Here is a 20,082-nt window from a genome sequence, read left to right as displayed (position 1 = left end):
TGGCACCGATATGATGGTAGTCTTCTTGAAGCATGGGGACCTCGGAGCGGAGTAGGGACAGGATGAAGATGTCGCAAACACATCCGCCAGCTGGTCCGCGCAGGCTGAGTGCATGACCAGGGACCCCAACCGGATCTTTCGCCTTCTGAGCGTTCACTTTCAGGAAGGCTGATCTGTGACGGTGGGTATGGGTATGTGCGGGGCTTCTGGGGCAGTCAAAAGCAGGTTGCTGGTTTCCTGCTCGAACTGAGCATAGAATGCATTGAATTCATCGCGGAGGGGTGCGCTTCTGCCAAAGATACTGCTCGGATTCGCATTTTAGCCCGTTATGTTGTTTAGGCCTTGCCACAATCGAAGAGTCTGTAACGCTAGTCTGTAACTCTAGCTTGGTCTGATAGCTTGGCACCCCGGGTGGCTTTGCAGAGGTCATGCGTGGATTTCTTGTATGGGTCAGGGTCGCCTGACTTGAACGCATCAGACCTGGCCTTCAGTAGGGAGTCAGTCTCCTGATTAAGCCATGGTTTTGGGTTGGGAAACATACGTACTGCTTTCTCTGCCACACAGTTGGCCACACATTTGCTGATGGAAGTCTGTGATAGCAGTGGAATACTCATTTAGGTTGGTCGCTGAGTTCTTAAATATGGGCCAGTCCACCGTCTCCAAACAGTCATGCAAGAGCTCTTCTGTTTCTTCAGACCAGCACAGCACAACCTTCTTAGCCAGATTTTCCCGCTTAAGTTTCTGCTTCTATGCCAGGAGAAGGAGCACCGCCTTATGGTCTAATTTTCCAAAGTGCGGTCGAGGGATGGAACGGTAGGCGTCCTTGATTTTTGTGTAGCAGTGGTCTAGAGCGTTGTCGCCCCCGGTGGGACAGGAGATGTTGGTGGAATTTTGGAATTACAGGTCAAGAAACTGCCAGCTCTGAAGAAAATTGAAATCAGATATGGGAACAAATGTCTTTAAAAATCAAAACCATGTAACATTTTCTCAACCGAATTAAGAAATTCTGGTAAAGTATTGGGCAGCACGGTAGCACAAGTGGCTAGCAATGTGGCTTCACAGCGCCAGGGTCCCAGGTTCGATTCCACGCTGGGTCACTGCCTGTGCAGAGTCTGCATGTTCTTCCAGTGTCTACGTGGGTTTCCTTCCACAGTCCAAAGACGGCAGGTTCGGTGGATTGGCCATGCTAAATTGCCCTTAGTGTCCAAAAAGTTTAGGAGGGGTTATTGGGTTACGGGGATAGGGTGGAAGTGAGGGCTTAAGTGGGTCAGTGCAGTCACAATGGGCTGAATGGCCTGCTCTGCACGGTATGTTCTATGAACTCATCCCCCGATTAGCATAAATACAAATAACAATGATCCTACCTTTCCCACTGAAGAAAAGAATTCCTCCAAGTCTCTCGGTCGGATTCGTGCTGCAAGCTGCATGCAGAATACTGTTCGGGCATCTCTTTCTTCAGGTGAAATGTTATCAATTGGCTCCCTATTGACAGTAAATAATGCTTAGAAATGGAGAATATTCATTCAAAATACTGTGTAAAGATTATATTGTAAGGGTCCTTCCTGTTGATTCCTATATTTCCCCATTATTTTTGCCATTATCATTTTTCATCCATGGATGCTTAATGGACATCTTTAAGTCAAGCAGCATAGAGAATGAGGAATTCAAAGTTACAACATGGTACACTCTGCTAGCTTTAGACAGCAGAACTCAGACTCGGTGACACCCGAGAGATAGGGTGGTACTCTGTCCGATTGGTTGGCTGGTGGCCAATGAAGTGGCCAAATGGCCGTATTCTGCCTGGTTACAGGTGGTGATTGGATCCTGCTCAAGTGGGATAATTTCCAGAGGACGAAGGAAAGCAGAGTTTGAATCCTGGATACTCGGGGGAAAGGACATGCTCTCCTGTTTCTCCAGAAAAGTTGCTGCATTTCTGAAACTAGAGACCTGAATGAATCTACAATGAAAACCAATACAGGAAAGCAGGAATCTCGACCAGAAAGCCAGGTTTGAAAATGGGGAGGTCCCGTCGGTATGAGAGGTGCTGAAGGCAGTGGTAAGGGGCGAGATCATCTCGTTTAAGATGCAGGTGAATAAGAAGGTAAGAGAGGACAAGCAGCGGTTGGCAGACCATTCCGGAACTTTTGGCCAGTGGAAAGTAACTGCAGAGTTTCACCATTTGTCTACAGGTGAGGTGAACGAAGGGTGTGGTTTGAGTATGCGAAGAAGGCCAGCCGCTTGTTGCTGAGACTGCTTCCCAGGCAGGCGGCCTCCCAGGAGATTGCTCAGGTTTGGGACGGGGTGAGGGGGGTGATAGTTGTGTCGGGGCAGGTGAATAGGGCATTTGAAGAGGTTTATAAGAGGTTGTATAAGTCGGAGCTCCCGGGGATGAGTCAGAAATGAGGGAGTTGTTGAAGGGGCTGGAATGTCCCACAGTGGGAGAGGAAGATAGGGCAGAGTTGGAGGAGCCAGTAGGGATTGAGGAGGTTTGGACAGTGGGAGGGAAGATGCAGGGGGTAAAGCACTGGAGTTTTGTCAGAGGTTTTTGGATAGGCTGGTGCCGCTGTTGGTGAAGATGTTTGTGGCTGGGGGGTGCTTAGGCTGGAGGAGTGCCTTACGCAGGTGGTTGGGTAGGATCAGACATGGTTTGTAAAAGGTAGGCAGTTGTCCTCGGATGTGGTACTTGTTTAACATGATGCCCTCCCCATCAGAAGGTGGTGATGCAGAGAAGGCATGTGGAGTGGAATCATTTGTTTGTGGTATTGCAACGGTTTGCAATTGGGCCTAAGTTTGTGGCGTGGAGTAAATTATTACATAAGGAACCGACGGCCAGTATATGTACAAATCAGGTGACCTTGGGATATTTTCAGTTGCATAGGGGAACGAGGCATTGGTGGTAGAGCCCTTGGCCACTGTGTTGAGGAGCTTGGAGAAGTGTGTGTGGTGGTGGTGGTGGGGGGTGGCAGCAGCGAAAGAGTTGGATTACAGAGTAAACCCTGTATGCTGACCGTTCATTATATATTTCCAACCTGGTTCCCATGGTGGAGGATATAACGGGGTTGCTGAAGCGACTTGGGGCTATTTCAGGATATAAACTGAAATTGGGGAAAGAGCAAGTGCCTTTCAGTCTCTCCGCCAGGGACGGGAGCTGGCTTGGGAGACACACGTCTTGTGTGGAGACTACTCATTTCAGGTATCTCGGCATGTAGGTGGCTCGGAATTGGCTCCGTAAATTAAATTTTATGAGCCTAGTGGGCAGGATCAGGGCGGACCTTTTGAGGTGGTAAGCTGGATGCAGGCCTTAAAGAAGAATTTTTGCCACAGTTTTTGTTTTTATTCCAGTATCTACCGGCCTTCTTGCCAAACGTGTTTTCAATGGGGATGGAACAGCTGATTTTGTCTTTTGGGCAGGTACGATTGAGGGGGTTCGGAAGGCAGTGCTTCAGAGAGGGTGACGGTCGAAACCTGATATATTAATGGGCGGCGAACGTCGAGACGGTGCGGGGCTAGGTTAGGGAGCTGGAGGCAATCTGGGTGAGGATGCAGGCAGGCCCTTGTAGGGGGTTGGGGTTGTGGTGCTGGCAATGGTGCTGCTTCCATTTGCCACAGGGAAATATTCAGGTAGCCCAGTGGTGGCCAAGCTGAAGATATGGAGGCACTTTCAGTAGCATTTTAAGTTCGGGATGAGGTCGAGGCCGATCCAAGAAAATCATTTGTTTGAGCCGGCGAGATTGGATGCTTGGTTTCAGGGATGGGAGGAGCAGGGGATGATGGAAATGAAGGACTTCTTTTTGGAAGGGTGGTTTGCATGCTTGCAGGAGAAGTTTTGGGGGGGCTTTTAGGTATATGCAGGTGCAGGATTTTGCAAGGAAAGTTTTCACAACGTTTCTGGTAACATATTCCTCCTCATTGTTGGAAGGGGTGCTGTTGGTGATGGGGTTGGAGGGGTTATGGTGTGAAGTGTTGCGGAGGGGGAATGCCTTGATTTTGTGTGCAATAATGGGGTTAATACAGTTAAAGGTGGTGCATGAGGCACATCTGACAAGGTCACGGATGAGCTGGTTGTTTGAGGGGGTGGAGGAAACTGGAGCAGTGTGGAAGAGGCCCAGTCAACCATATACACATGTCCTGCTCCTGCCTGAAGTTGGAGAAGTTTTGGAGGTCTTTTTTCAGCACCGTGTCGGCGATCTTGCACTTGGAAGCCCAGTCCCTGGGGACCATATTTGTGGTGTCGGACCTACTGGAGCTGCAGAAGGGGGCGGATGTTTTTGCCTTCTCCTCGCTGATTGCTCACTGGCTAAGTCCTGTTGGGGTGGATGTTAGCTTCTCTGCCCTGTGCCTCAGTGTGGCTGCGGGAACTGATGGGAGCTCCTGTATCTCGAGACTGTGAAATTCACGTTGGGGGGGGACAATTGAGGGGTCCCACAAGAGACGGGGGCAAGTGGAGTTGGTTACTGTCAACTTCTATTTAGGGGGGGGGGGGGGGAGAGGAGAGTTTTGTAATTCTTTTCATTGGGGGTTGTTTTGTTTTATATATAACATGTTATAAACCAAATAGAACTTTTTTTTAAATGAAAACCTGGTTTGAAGACGTGCGCGAACAACAACCATCTGAAGCAAAGACTATTTACAAACCTGGTGACTGTAATTATTGGGCTGCCAAGGGCATAGATTTTGGGTACTTTTCTCAGAATTATTTGTTAATTCAATTGTGTTGTGTCAAGGGAAGAACAGGACTAAAGCTGGCATGTTTTTGCTGCGGAGAGCACAAGGCTTTCCAAAATTCTATTCTTAGAAACCAGAATGAAACAGAAAAGTACAAAAAAACCCAAATCTGTTGAAAGTAGTATAAAAGTGGTACATTTTTTAAAAAAAAATTAAATGGTGGAAGAGACTACCCTGTATTAGGAGTTACTAATGCGTCAGTAGTACCCCGGTTTAAAAAAAACAGCGGATCGTCACAGCAGTCAACATATGATAAGAACTGAGTGCATTGTCCATCGGGCACATCCTTGGTCACATTAATTACAACTGGTTTTATGGTGTACAACTCAAAATACAAACATCTAATTCAAAACAAAAAGCTTAAATGTAATGCAAATCAGACCGGATTGGGTCTCACCAGTTTACAATGATCAGCGAAAGTACGACTCCTGCAGAGTTGCAATTTTGTAAACATGTACAAGTCTAATTAGCATTTTTAAAATTCCATCAGCGTTCTTTCTGCATCTGAAGTGTTACCTTATTGGACTTTTATCCTTTTTATGTGGGCTTCTGCTTCGGGAGCGTCTTCGACTTTGGAATTGAAAGAAAACACAAGGCGTAAGTTAGTATGTATTAATGGAAGTACCAAAAGCAATAATAAATAAGACGTGCAAGCAGTTTAACTGTTTTCATAAACAGCTGCAGTGTAAATCAGGTACAAGTTTCTAAGAGCAAGGTGTATTTCTGAAAACCTTTGCTCAGATACATCTCTTGTATTGCAAAAACTAGTTGACAATTTACTAATTCAACTTCTGAGAAATTTAAATTCCAATGTTCAGGGTCATGAACTCTGGGCTGCTGGAATTAAAACCATCCACGAAGGGGTCACAAGCTTTCTGAGATACCAAATAATTTCCATAAAGTCAGTCAATGAAAAATGAAAAAAATGAAATTGCTTATTGTCACGAGTAGGCTTCAATGAAGTTACTGTGAAAAGCCCCTAGTCGCCACATTCTGGCGCCTGTCTGGGGAGGCTGGTACGAGAATCGAACCGTGCTGCTGGCCTGTTTGGTCTGCTTTAAAAGCCAGCGATTTAGCCCAGTGAGCTAAACCAGCCCCTATGTCAGAAGAAAAAAATGTTTGAGAATTACCAAAGCTATAATGAATAAATTCCTCTGGATATGCAAGCAGTTTATTTTATTTTTTTAAAAATAAATTTAGATTACCCAATTATTTTTTCCAATTAAGAATCAATTTAGTGTGGCCAATCCACCTACTTTGCACATTTTTGGGTTGTGGGGGCGAAACCCACGCAGACACGGGGAGAATGTGCAAACTCCACACGGACAGTGACCCAGAGCCGGGATCGAACCTGGGACCTCAGCGCCGTGAGGCAGCTGTGCTAACCACTAGGCTACCGTGCTTCCCTCAGTTTAATATTTTTAGGAAATAAACATCTGCAGTGTAACTCAGGTACTGATTCTATTGTCCAAATGTATTAAATATTTTGATACATAGAATATGGTGCTCCGGTTTCCTTCAACAGTCCAAAGACGTGCAGGTTAGGTCGATTGGCCATGCTAAATTGCCCTTGGTGTCCAAAAAGGTTAGATGGGGTTATTTGGTTACGGGGATAGGGTGGAAGTGAGGGCTTAAATGGGTCGATGCAGACCCGATGGGCCGAATGGCCTCCTTCTGCACTGTATGCTCTATGTTCTAATATGAATGCTATGTTCGCCTGAACAAAGATTACATCACTTGATAAAATGAACAACTCAAAATATTAAGTTCCTGAATAAGTTCTAAACTTGGGAGGACAGATGAAAAGGCGATTGGGAATTAACTAAGGTGCACAAGAGGGAAAGACCATAAGTAACTAGGGAAAAAGTAGGGCACATTAGGGACCAAGGAGGAATCTGCCGGTGGAGACAGAGGACATTGGTAGGGTGTTAAATGAATATTCCACATCTGTCTTCACCCGAGAAAATGAGGAGGCAGATGTGGAACTTCGATATGGAGAGAGACTGAGCGAGTTGTCATAGGGAGGGACAAGGTATTGGCACCCTAAAAGTCGGAAAATCTCCAGGTCTGAACAAAATGTCCCACGTTGTTGTGGGATGCGAGGGAGGAGATTGCAGAGACCCTGATCCACATTTTTTTCATTCTTTTCTGGCCACAGGAGAGGTGCCAGAGGACTGGAGAACTGTGAATGTGATCCCACTATTTAAGAAAGGCTGTAGGGAAAGCCAGTGAACTATAGGCCAGGTGAGTCTCACGTCAGTAGTGGGGAAACTAATGGAGAAAGCTCTGAAGGAAAGAATCAATCTCCACAAGTAAGAAGTCTTACAACACCAGGTTAAAGTCCAACAGGTTTGTTTCAAATCACCAGCTTTCGGTGCACCGCTCCTTCCTCAGGTGAATAAAGAGGTAGGTTCCAGAAACACACACATATATATATTTCTGGAACCTACCTCTTAATTCACCCGAGGAAGGAGCAGTGCTCCGAAAGCTAGATATTTGAAACAAACCTGTTGGACTTTAACCTGGTGTTATAAGGCTTCTTACTGTGCTCATCCTAGCCCAAAGCTGGCATCGCCACATCATAATCTCCACAAGGAACAGTCAGCATGGCTTTGTCAGAGGGAGGTCATACCTAACATATTTAATTGAATTTTTTGAGCACGTGACTTTAGTGTGTAGATGAGGGTAGTGCCGTTGATGTCGTTTACATGGATTTCAGCAAAGCATTTGACACGGTCCCACATGGGAGACTTATAAAGAAGGCTAATACACATGAGATACAGGAGAACTTGATAAGTTGGATTCAAAGCTGACTGAGCTGTGGGAAACAGAGGGTGATGACAGATGTCTGCTTTAGTGACTGAAAGCCAGTGGCGTACCACATGGCTGGATCCCCTATTATTTGTCATTTATATAAATAACTTAATGACTACGTGGGGGGGTAGGATAAGTAAGTTTGTAGATTACACAAAGATAGGCCAGGTACGGTTAACACTGAGGCTGAATCTTGGGTTACAAGAACATGTACACAGGATGGTCAAACGGGCAGAAAAGTGGCAGATGGAATTTAATCCTGGGAAGTGTGAGGTGTTACACTTTGGAAGGAGCAATTTGACAAGGAAATATTCAATGAATGGAACCACTGGGAAGTCCTGAGGAACAAAGACCATGGCGTGTTTGAATTAGATCTCTGAAGGCAGACAAGCAGGTTAATAGGGTGGTGAAAAATGCATATGGTACATTTGCCGTTATCAATTGTGGCATAGATTACAAAAGCAAGGAAGTCATGTTGGGAGTTATACAGAACATTGGTGAGGCCACAGATGGAGCACTGTGTACAGTTCTGGTTGTCGCATCATAGGAAGAATTGTAGTGATTGTAGTGGAGTGGGTGCAGAGACCTTTCACCAGGATGTTGCCTGGGATGGAACATTTTAGTTATGAAGAGAGGTTGGATAGGCTTTGGTTGCTTTCGCTGGAGTAGAGAAGACAGAGGGGCAACCTGATCGAGGTTCACAAAATTATGAGGGGCATGGACAGGTAACAGCTGTTCCCCTTAGTTGAAGGGTCGGTTATGATGGGACACATGTTCAAGGTAAGGGGCATGAGTTCATGGGGGATTTGAGGAAAACCTTTTTTACCCAGAGACAGTCTGGAACGCACAGCCTGGGAGGGTTGTAGAGGTGTGTTGCCTCACATCGTTTAAAAAGTACCTGGATGAGCACTTGGCATGTCTTAACATTCGAGGCTATGGGCCAAGTGCTGGCGAATTAAATTAGGACTGGCAGATCAGGTACCTTTCATACAACAGTGCAGATTTGATGGGCCAAAGGGTCTTTAATGCACTGTATTTTTCTGAGATTTTGTGACATAGTAGCAGAATAAGGCCTTTCGGCCCATCGAGTTTGCTCTGCCATTCCATCACGGCTGATACATTTATGGGGTGGGTATGATATAGACAGTTAAAGGAGAGCATGGTTCACATTCAGCAATTGAGGAAAAGTGGCAATTACTTGGTTAAAAAAAGAATCGGGGATTTTGAGAACCATTTTCTAGACACTGGGATGAGCAGGTGGACGCCAATGATCTTTCCCACTCCTATGCTTCCCAATATTCTTGTCCATTAGGTTTAGTGTAAATTGACTGCAAAACCTAGAAATTACAAAAAAATCACAAACTAATTGTCATGTTTTACATCTGTGTGCTCGAATCTTAAAAAAGCTTCAAAGCTTATTTTAAAACATTTAAATACATACCACTGGGCTACAACATACAACTTAATAGTTGAAGCCGTCAAGAAAAATTGAGCGTCACTGGTGGGCACATTTCTAGAGCGTTTCTTATATTTAAGAGTTGCAAAAAACAATGGACCAGTTTGTCATTTTAAATAGGACTCCTAGGGAATACAATTTAATAATATACCTTATTTTGATACCGGGTTGCATGCCAATCTTCCCTCTGCTGCTGCTACCACTGCCGAATTTTGGACCAGAACTAGAATTAAAAGAGACAAAGCTAATTATAGCTACGAGACATATCAGCCACTGGGTTTTGAATGCATCAACAAGTCCTACATGACAATGGCAGCATGTTAGTTTTACAATAATGGAAAGTGATATAAAGCCTTATAATGGATGACGTTTGACAAGTCACCAGATAAAGAATTGTTTTCCCCATCTATTCCATTACTATTATATAAAGACCGGCTATCCAAGTTGTGGGCTTTCTGATCTATGGTTTACCATATGCACATGCCATTATTACTTCAATGTAAATTTAAATTATATGGTAATAGTCATTGCGGCCAATTCCACAAACAAATCCCAATTCAAAAGGATGCAGATGAAAATCATTCAGAAAGCCATCAAAACAGAGGGGAGAACACACAATATAGAAAGTTATGGGGCACAATGTGAGCTACATGTATTACAAACTATTCAATGCATAAAAACGTTGGGGCGGCACGGTGGTTAGTGCGCTGCCTCACTGCACCAGGGACCCGGGTTCTATTCAGGCCTGGAGTGACTGTGTGGAGTTTGTACGTTCTCCCCGTGGCTGCATGGGTTTCCCCGGGTGCTCTGGTTTCCTCCCGCAGTTCAAAGATATGCAGGTTCGGTGGATCAGCCATGATCAATGTGCAGATTTACATAGATAGGGCAGGAGAGTGGGCCTAGGCAGAGTTCAGAGGGTTAATGGGCTAAATGGCCTCCTTTTGCACCATAGGGATTCTATGGAATAAAATCTAACTTCTAACACAGTTCACAATTACGCAAGAAGAAAATGCAATTGATTTATTTTGAGGATTCTAAACTAAATCAAGCTTGGAAATGAGACCAATATTCAGTGGGCAACCTTTCAGCCAATATGAATAAAGGTACAAGGCGATTGCGTCCTTAACACCCATTCTCAAAAGAATCACATTGGATTGGAACAGAACGTAGGGCATGGTGAGAGAAAAATAACTGAGGTAGCAATTCAGCTTCTCTATGAATGTACACTGAGCCCAGTGTCTATCCAATATACATAATCTAGAGGTTTTTTTACTATACAGTAATTAAAATTATTTTAAGAATGCCCCTCTACAAAAACAGTATGTAAACCTTTTTTGTTCAGTCCTTTCTTTTGGGGGGGGGGGGGGGGGGGGGGGGTGCCTCCACTCTAAAGGCTATGCAATTGCAATTACACAATTTCTTCACAATATAAAATTAGTCAACCATTTTAAGATAGTTGCACATCACCTCAAGTGTTGATAAAGGATGGGCTAAATTGAAGAGTTTTCTGTTTAAAAAAGTTTGGCAGAAATTATAAAACATAACATTAAAAGAATGAAGTTTCATTCTAAAGATAATTGTGATTAAATGCACAGGATGACTATCTCTAGATGCAAATATGGTCCTAAACAGGCTTTCTTTGGGGGAGGTGTTATGCAGGAAAACAGGCGAGGAAAGGAGGAAGCAACCAACCAAGAAATCACCAACTGGCTAAAATTTTGGGTAAACGTTTAAGTTTCCGAGTTATTTGGGCACCATCAATATTTGAATTGTGGTATGTTATCCATTACCAGAGTATAAGAATGGAATGTCAAGCAGTATCTTATCAAATTCTGACAATCAAACTAAATAAAGCAATTTTAAAGGTATGGTGGTTGCAATGTTTGTGGCGATTCATGCCCATTTCAAAAGAACAGAACCACATGAAAGATTTTCAGACCAAGCTTGTGAGATATTAATTTAACACTACTATTGATAATTAACATGTCACAGCATAGTCCCCATTCTCACAAGCTGAAGGTTAAAACAGCTTTCAGTTTTGACCATGAGTATAATTGTAGGGATTAGAAATAATACTACAAATACTTACATAAGTCGCTTCTCCAAACTAAGCAGGTAAAGATGGTAGAAAGAATTTACATGAGTACACACTCAACTTCTAAAGCATCAGCAATTCCACTGTTTTGACTGAGGTCAGTTTAAACTACTACTACTTTCGCAACAGCCATCTTGTGGCTAACACAGGAACACGCTGCCAACTCGTGAACTGCAGGTGCAATTAGAATGGAACAGCGTTTTCTCAGAACTGATTTCATAATTGAATCTAAGAGCAATCTTCAAGTATTTCTGAAGTTTAAAGAAAACCTTTACAGAATTGAAAATGTATACCATACCAGTACCATATTAGAACATCAGGATTAGAAGCTGCACCAAGAGCAGAGAAATAGATTAAAAATACCCCACAAGTAACACTTTCTCTCTTGCTAGGCCCTTGTTTTAACTCTCGAATTGGCACACAATAATTCCCAATTATCCGTCTCATATTAGCTATCTGTGCTGCTAATGTTGTTCAGGCTGGTGTAGATTTATTTCTGAGAGGAAGATTACATTAAAAAACTGCCCATCATCAATTTTACAAGTTTTGCCCTTGAAGTAAAAGTAATTGTGATTAGCCTTTTGTCCCGTCAAGTGACTCTGGAGAGAATAAAAGAAAGCACGAGGATTCGATCCACTGAGAAACTAATGTGCTAGTACATTGGTTGCAATATACCTAGCATGAGACATTATTCAATGCATTACTGGAACAGCAAGTATAGAGATAACTAGCTAAGAGTCAGGATGGACACAACTATATTACACATTAACTGTATCTGTGTAGAAGTAACAGTGGCAGAAATTTTCACCTCTGCCAGAAATTTGGATGTTGACCACTAGTTATGTTTTGATTCATAAATTTTGGTCCTGTATTAACGGAGGAATTAAAACACTTGCTTGTACAATACAAAATATATCCTGAAATAAATTAAGGTATGTATGATATTCTACCCAAAACAGATTTGTTCTGGTTAGGTCTACACATGCTAAAAAGACGGACCTCAAACCAGTTCAGGACCAATACAAATTTGTAATATCCTATTACTTACAGCATTGGATGTGAACACATTGACACGCTTTGAACCTACTCCCCAAGCATTCCTATCTAATTCTGTAGCTAGAAATTATTTTAGCAGCACTTATGTTTAGTAAATGCACGTCAGCTGAAAAATAATTAAGGTCTCAAAAGGAAGGTATTGCAGATGTTGAAAGTCTTAAATAAAAACAGAATATGCTAAAAATAGACAGGACAGCCAGGCAGCATCTGTAGAGACAGAACAGTGCTCAACTTTCAGGTTGACAACCCTCCATCAGAATCCCATTCATAAAAGGTAATCAACTGCAAAGATTAATTGTTTCGTTCGCGCAGATGCTGCCTTGCCCACTGAATATTTCCAGCATCTTTGGTTTATATTTAAGGGGCAGTGCGGTTAAGCTTTCAAAGAGCGAAACGGTTTTTAAAAAGTGAACATACAATGGGCTCCTATAACGGCCTCGTTCTACCCTCCGGCGGTCCTTGCTTCGACTGCGACGATGTTCTCTACTCTTGCTGCTCTTTCTCTCTCTGCTCCTGCTTCTCTTCCTGTCTCGCTCTTTGCTGCGCCTGCGCTCTTTGCTTCTGCTTCTCTTTCTTTCACGACTGTGACTGCGACTTCGGCTCTTCTTTTCCTGAGGAAACAATGTAAGTGACATCATGTAATCATATAAATCAATACCTGCTGATTGCAGGACAGTGTGTTACTATTAATTCAAAGCAGCTCAAGTTACATATGGGAGAGCGCAAATTTCACAGCATGCTTCTATAGCCAAATGACACAATGCTAATATGTACTATGAAACCAAATCTCTACAATAGCACCAAATATATACAAAGCCGTGTGGATTGGAGTAGAACATGGGGGATATCAAAAGACTGAGAAAAATTATGGAAGATGAAGTAAATTGTGGAAAAGTGAAGTTATGCAAATTGCATTGGAGAAATATACCAGAATATTTTCTATAGCTGGATATGAACACATAAAATTAAAGAAAATAGGAATAGTGAAGTAAAGTTACTTTGGTATTCATGTAACAAATCCACAAGAAGTGCACATGTAAGTAATCAAAAACCAATGGCCTTTATCTTAAGGAAGTTAGAGTGTGTAAACGAGGAAGCCACGCTTCAAATATACAGAGCCTTGGTCAAACTCCAACAAGAATGTTGCATTCAGTTTTTAACTAAATTAGACTTGTGGGGGTACAGCACAAATTCTCTGGAATAATAGGTACCAGGGCTTAAAAATATCAGGTTGCATAAACTTCGGTCTATAGTCTGTCAATTTACAAAGTTGTGGAATGACTAAATCAACATGCTTAAAACAAGAGGATTTAATAAAACAGAAACTATATCCTCTGGATAGATTCTTTATTCAAGAACTGGATCAGAGGAACTGTAACATTATGTGGTACAGCATATACATTATGAGCTCTAAGGTCACTGGTAAACTAAACACCTCAGAAATAACTTTCTACAAATCCTTCAAACTCATCTGGAGATGGAAACACTCCATGAGATCAAATAACTAATAACAATAGCCACGTGAAAGAAGGAGGAAAACAAAGGTCAATGTAAATAGTCTGGACTCTTATATTCAATCCTCACTGAGGCACAAGGCGAGTTCAGAGCAAGGCATTGCACCGCTGAAATTTTGATTTCTTGACAGATTCAAGGGAAATAAACATCAGCATCAGAAACTCCACGTGCTATCAATGCACCAAGCAAGGCTTTTGAAATGATCGGCGAATTCAGACCGTTGAAACTGATGTCCAGATCTAGATTGCCAGATCAAATGGAAGTTCAATTTTTTAAATGCCCAACCAATATTTTACAGGTACAGGTTTAGCTCCATAGGACTAACCTAACAGCAATAAAAACTATTCTGAATGCTACAGTAATTGCAGTATTCCACCATCACAGCTAAAATTTACAAAATTTAGATCCGGGGGAAGATGATCTATCAATACAGTAGTTTCTTAAAAAGGAGATGTTCAGTTACTTAAAGAAACAGTACTCATATAAACTGTCATTTTCGGTGTCAGGGCATAAGGCCTTAAAAGTCTTCACCTCAAAATTGGACACTGTGGAAGTGAGAGAGCACCTTGTATCCAATTGTTGCATGAAGGCTTTACTCCACAAGCTCTTGCACTCTGTTCTTTAAGAGGAAAATCTTTGCTCAAGATTTCTCCAGGTTTTAAAAGCATCAGATGAAAATATAGTGAGAAACATCTCACATGCTTACAAACTGAACTATAAAGGAAAATCCTAATTTTGTACTGACCATATCGAAGCATTTCAAATTAGAAACATGATATCTTATCAAATTTTGGGCTTTGTTTAAATACTTACTTTTTACTACGCTCCTCTTGTCCATTGGCTTTGCTCGATTTGTTCTCATCCTAGGCAGGTCGACAGAAGAACATCAGAATGACGAAGGGGAAACATTTTGCAAGTCGTGAGGGGAAGGGAAGAGGGAATAAGAAAATATAGAACATAATGATTTAAAAAAATATTACTTATATTAGAAACTCTAAAGTTTCTATGAAACGGACCCTTCTATAGACATTAGATTTTATTAATTACATAATTTAAAATTAGGAATTTAGGAAGATAGATTATCTTGCTGCTACTGACACACCGATCAGTACCAGTGCTAAAAGTGTGCCTAAGACATGTGTGGCTGTGTTAGCTGTAAGCCACAGTTGATTTCCTGCGACCAGTCCTGTTCCTCACGTCTTCGCCCATTTGTGCTGGAAGGGTGCGACTGTAAGAGCTTGAAGTCACCTCTCTCACACATCTCGCCCTGAAGCAAACAGGGAATCACACCTCTTAGTAACGCCGATTCCCAAGAAATCTGAAGTCTTCAATAATCCACCAGTTCAGCCTAATCATTCCCTAAATGTGGTCCTGTTTACACAGGGAACATTATTTATATTAAACCAGGTAAAATGAAAAAAAGCACTATTCAAACACAATCCAACTATTTTGCAGCGGCAAAGCTTGACGAATCACATCACAATCTATTTATTTTTCAAAATGCGCGCCTTCTTTTCCAAATTGCACCACAAAGTTTATGACACCCTTTGATCACAGAACATTCTTATGAAGTTCATTAAAAACTGAGCACATAATTACATGCACAGTGAAGTTCCTTGTTAATTTATATTTGGTTAACTGTTGCAAAACTCGTGGTGTTTCTTTTAAACCCCCCCCCCAAATCTACTAATTATGTTGGCACTTGTTCCACAGTATAAGCTCCCTTCAAAGTTTAAGTTTTATGGTAAGTCTGAAAGCATGCAAATTAAAATGATCTGTCACTGACACTAAAATCTGCATTACTGTAATCACGTGACAGACTCAGTTTTAAATGTCACTCCCCACTAAAAGTAATCATAAAATTAAATGCAAGACCAGAGTTAAACTTGGTAACACTGCAGAGGAAGTATGCTTTGATATTGTACTGCAAAAGCAGTTTACTTAAAAGCTTCCAGAAAAAAATAATTCTCAAGTATCTGGCAGCAGTTTCATATTAGATTGCGAAAGGTTCCTCCCTTACCCCTACGTGTATGTGTAGTGTGACAAATAGCATTCTGTATAGCAAAGTTATACAATTTGCAGAAGGACCGTCAAGCCTTGAGCTAGTCAAAACAAAATATTGTGTTAGAACAGATGAAAGACGTTATGCATTTGTTCTGTAGTTTGTAGAGAATGTTTCAGACACACGTTTCATGTGCATCTACATTTATCCCACTTCGTTCAGCGAAACACCAATCGGATACAAGCGCTCTACCTACTGGCACATAAATAGCCTAAAATTTATCTTTAGGTTTAAAAGTTAGATGGATTACTTTTTGTAGGCTTACTCAGGTTGTATTATAAAATTTACTGGAGAACAGGCAACAAGAAGCCCAACTATCACAATACTAATTTATCGCTATGTTCCTTTGTCTTAATATCTTGAGCTGAGCCTGTATAACAATTCCTGAACAAGGAATAAATTTGCTCAGAATTTAACTATTTAAAGAATACAAAAACAAAAAGGTATTTCAACTACATTCTGCTTTACTAACAATAGGGATATACCCTCAGGAGTCTTTGCAGACCACCCAAAACTCCACAGTTAAGCTTCCAACTGCTACGACTGCAGCAAAGGCGTGACCAAAAGATTGGGAATCTCAATATAATTTATTGGAACAAATACATTAGCGTCTATCTTCTGGACAATGACTCTAGCCCATACTCTGGAATCTTTTATTTGAAATTATAAACTGCATAACTGAGATTCAATGGCCCACCACTTGGAACTCCCTACACCCAGCCTGCATGAGACTGCAAAACCAGCCATTTTGTAAACTTCCAATCACGAATCTTGATTTCTCTGTGTAAACAGGGCCGTGTTTTCTGTAGAATTTTATTCTATCAATAGTATAAATGCATTACATACAGTGAAAGTAAAATTTAACAGATCAATATAGTTTACGTTTAGGTTCTGTGAAACTTTTTTTGCATGCAGAATATTAGTTTCTCTTCTAAAACCTCTAAATAATGGATTTTTTTTGTTGTTGTTTACAATTCATCTACTCTTTGATACTACAATGCAATAAGTTTACTGTTTAAAACCGTACTTTCACCTTGTTGCTATACCAAAGAATAGGCCATCTTTTCTTGGGGTTTGGGTTTTTACCCAGGGTACCACAGAACAGCGATACTTCACGCAATTACTACCTTATTGTTTGATAGTTCAGACTGGAATCAAAGCTGTATTCATGGTAGTAGAGATGTGATATCACTAGGCAAGTCTACAAAAAGAGATAGATGGGCATTTATTCATCACTCTAATCGAAACTACTGCAAAAAAAGATCTCATTTCTAGTTGCAGAACCAGCTCAACAGTAAAGAAAAACTTTACTTAAATGTAGTGAAATATCTGTATTCTATATGCAGTAAATATTAAAATGAAAGGGTTATGGAACTGTGATAGTCAATGAGTATAGCACAGCAGTAGTTTCATAAATGGTGCTATATTGTTCTGTATTTTATGACCTGTGTGGGTGCCATTGCTCCTCACCTCCTTCCTGTAAGGTGCCTCGAGCAGTGCTTCAATATCCAAGTCATCTGCCATCTTTTCGGATTGCCACCTGAAAAACATACAACAGGAGCAGGGACAATTAAGAATACAGTAATAGTTTTGAATCAGAATGTCTTCTAAACAGGTTACAATGATTAATGTTTGGATATTCTTCCTAATTGTTTAGCAAGTCTACCCACTTCTCATCCCCAAACATTGTCATACTTCATGACAAACTGCACTTTTTTGCTTTAGGAGGGACTGGAGTAAAGACAAACCCTTAGTAACATTTCTGAAATACCCCAAAGATCTAACTGAAGCTTTCTTTCTTGTGGTCTATTTTAATATCTGGATGTGCAGAACACAAAATAAGCTGCTAAATCTTTTATAAAATACATCACGATAATCAGGCAAATTATTTAGCAGCTAATTTGGTAGAATTTCAAATCTTGCTATTTGTTTTGCCTGATGATTGAAAGAAAAAAGTCATTTACTACATGCCTCCACTAAAAAAATACAACGATGAGCAAAATCAAATTTGAGGAACAGATTGTTTTTAATATTTTGGTCACACTGAGCATATCCACTGACGATTCTACTTAAAGCAGCATTGGTAAAGTTTTCCCATGTGAAAACTTTAGTAGAATGTTTTAAGAAATCTCCTGTTTACACAGATGATTCCACTGGTATCCCTAGAGATCTCAGAAGTAGCTTTCAGACAAAAAAACTGTAAAAGTCACAAATAAAAGCATCACACAAAATTTAGACATGCTCAGCAATACCAGAACAGTCTAAGTGAAGAAATTATGTTTTAAGATAAATTACTTCATTTCCAACATAGTCCAGAAAAACCAGTTAAAAAACACAAATGATTTTCAACTATACTGAATACAATTATAATGATTTAAATAAGAGACTGCTTAGACCATTAAAAATTGAATATTCTGGTATAGAAAGCCTTCATTAGAGCTGCCCTTTTGGAAATATATATTTTGCTTTGTTGATTTTTTAATAGCACCACATTCTAAAAGGTTACTCAAACCAGCGAGTGCACTATGACAGATGTATGGAAGCCAAAACATCTACGGGAAAATGCATTGCATTTTCTGGTTCAGGTAACCATCAACCTGCAGCTTGGTACATCCAGATCATCAGAGTGTGGCGAGCACAAAATCATGGCTCCAGTAAGGTCACTGATTTCTCTTCCCCCCACCCCACTTAAATCAAAGATTTAAGTAGGAAAAGTAAATTAAGTCATAAGTAATCAGTTTCAGCATGGCAATAATTTAACACAGTCAGGTTTTCTCCAGGTTCAAGTTGTTCAAGCTAGATTCTGTATTTCATGAGGCTTGGAACTTAGCCACTTACCCTGATCATTTACTCATCATGTTTCATTGATATAACAAGCACTGACCAAAAGATATATCAAAGTTGATATTTTAGGATATTTTTATTTAATTACAGAAAAAATTACCCATTTCATGGATAGTCTTGGGATGATTTTACTTTGTGCTGAAATTTAAAAATTCAGCTTACAAAATGCTTTAAACAGTTATTCAGATGGACTTTTAGTCTGCCATTGTTTCTCTATGTGATATCACATTATTATTTTTTTCATTCTGTCTTCAACATAGCTCCTGTTTACTTGCGCATCAGGGAAACAATGCAATGTAGTGAGATGAAACCTGGCTGACTTGTGCAAAACTTAAGCACTGCAAGTGCCACTGACTGCTACTTAAAACAAAAAATGAATTTATTCCAAAGGAGGAACTATTTTTTGGAATAGTTTTACAATGTATGAAAAATACAACGCGGCTTAGTGGATAGAAATTGCAGAGAAATTTACATGAAATTTGATGGTTACAGAATTTCTACTGTCACAGATTTTGCAGTGAAGGCGTAGCAACAATTACGGCTCCATCCTTCAAATATAGGGATATATAATATTGTAGATTTTTTGAGGGGCTTGTTAGCAGTCCGTAGAAAATCAGCCCTCCTTTTTCAACAACACAGGAGAATCTGCAACACATAGGTACAAAATGATTCTTTTTACAATTGCACATGACATTCTTCTTCAGCAAAGTGGATAGTACTCTAACTGCCACCCCCACAACTATCTGACATCCCCTAGATAACAGTTTACTTCCATGGAACCTTCCTACTGAACCACTTGACAGAATTTGATTGCATCAGGATTTCAGTTGCATGAATATTTCATTTGCATATATACATTGCCGGATACATTTTTCTTCACAATTTAGATTTCTAAAAAACAGAAAAACCTTTCCTGAGGCCTTCAAAGAAAAATAGCCACGGTTTTATTCTCAGGATCCATTAACACTAGATAATTAAATCCCCAGAATGGTGATCTAAAACAAATATCATGGGAAAGTTACATACGTATTTGCGGACTTTCCCGCACAAAACTGGAAATTGTTTAAAAATTTGCATAATTGCTCCAGTTATGACACAGTGTTCAAAAAAAGTGATGGGAGGGATGACACTGGCAAATTCATAAAACCTTATAGGCATACAATCTTCAGGAAATGAGAGAGGCAATCCTGTTCCTAGAATTTGTCCAAACGTGCTGATACAGCATTGGTGCCTTGTTAAATATTCTTCAAAGACATCAGAAAGACTGTTCACATCACGGATTGGACAACTAATTTCTGAAGATAGAAAAATGGAAAGTCACATTTGACATAATAAATTAAGTACATTAATCTTTTTGGGCCCTATCTCTTAGAATTAGTTGTCCTGAAGTAGCCAGCCTCAATTGAAGTCAGAAATTATAAATGAACAGAAATAAAAGTAAAGTTTACCTGACCAATTTAATGGATCTATTGTGTTAGTTTTCCATCTGACAAGTTTGTTAATTTACCCAAAATC

General features: G+C 40.6%; 1 protein-coding gene across 1 annotated transcript in view; it reads right to left on the bottom strand.

Annotated features, from left to right (window-relative positions):
* rbm39a (RNA binding motif protein 39a) overlaps positions 1 to 20,082 on the bottom strand; it is a 62,019-nt gene that overhangs the window by 36,870 nt on the left and 5,067 nt on the right. The window contains 8 exon segments of the mRNA XM_038803711.1: positions 1,365 to 1,482; positions 5,242 to 5,295; positions 9,147 to 9,218; positions 11,085 to 11,102; positions 12,564 to 12,757; positions 14,471 to 14,524; positions 17,194 to 17,263; positions 19,040 to 19,212. Coding sequence (XP_038659639.1) covers positions 1,365 to 1,482; positions 5,242 to 5,295; positions 9,147 to 9,218; positions 11,085 to 11,102; positions 12,564 to 12,757; positions 14,471 to 14,524; positions 17,194 to 17,263; positions 19,040 to 19,041 — 582 coding nt within the window. The 5' untranslated portion in view covers positions 19,042 to 19,212.

This window comes from Scyliorhinus canicula, chromosome 7 (assembly GCF_902713615.1).
Source record: "Scyliorhinus canicula chromosome 7, sScyCan1.1, whole genome shotgun sequence".
Taxonomy (NCBI): domain Eukaryota; kingdom Metazoa; phylum Chordata; class Chondrichthyes; order Carcharhiniformes; family Scyliorhinidae; genus Scyliorhinus; species Scyliorhinus canicula.
This window is presented reverse-complemented; position numbering and strand designations above follow the sequence as displayed.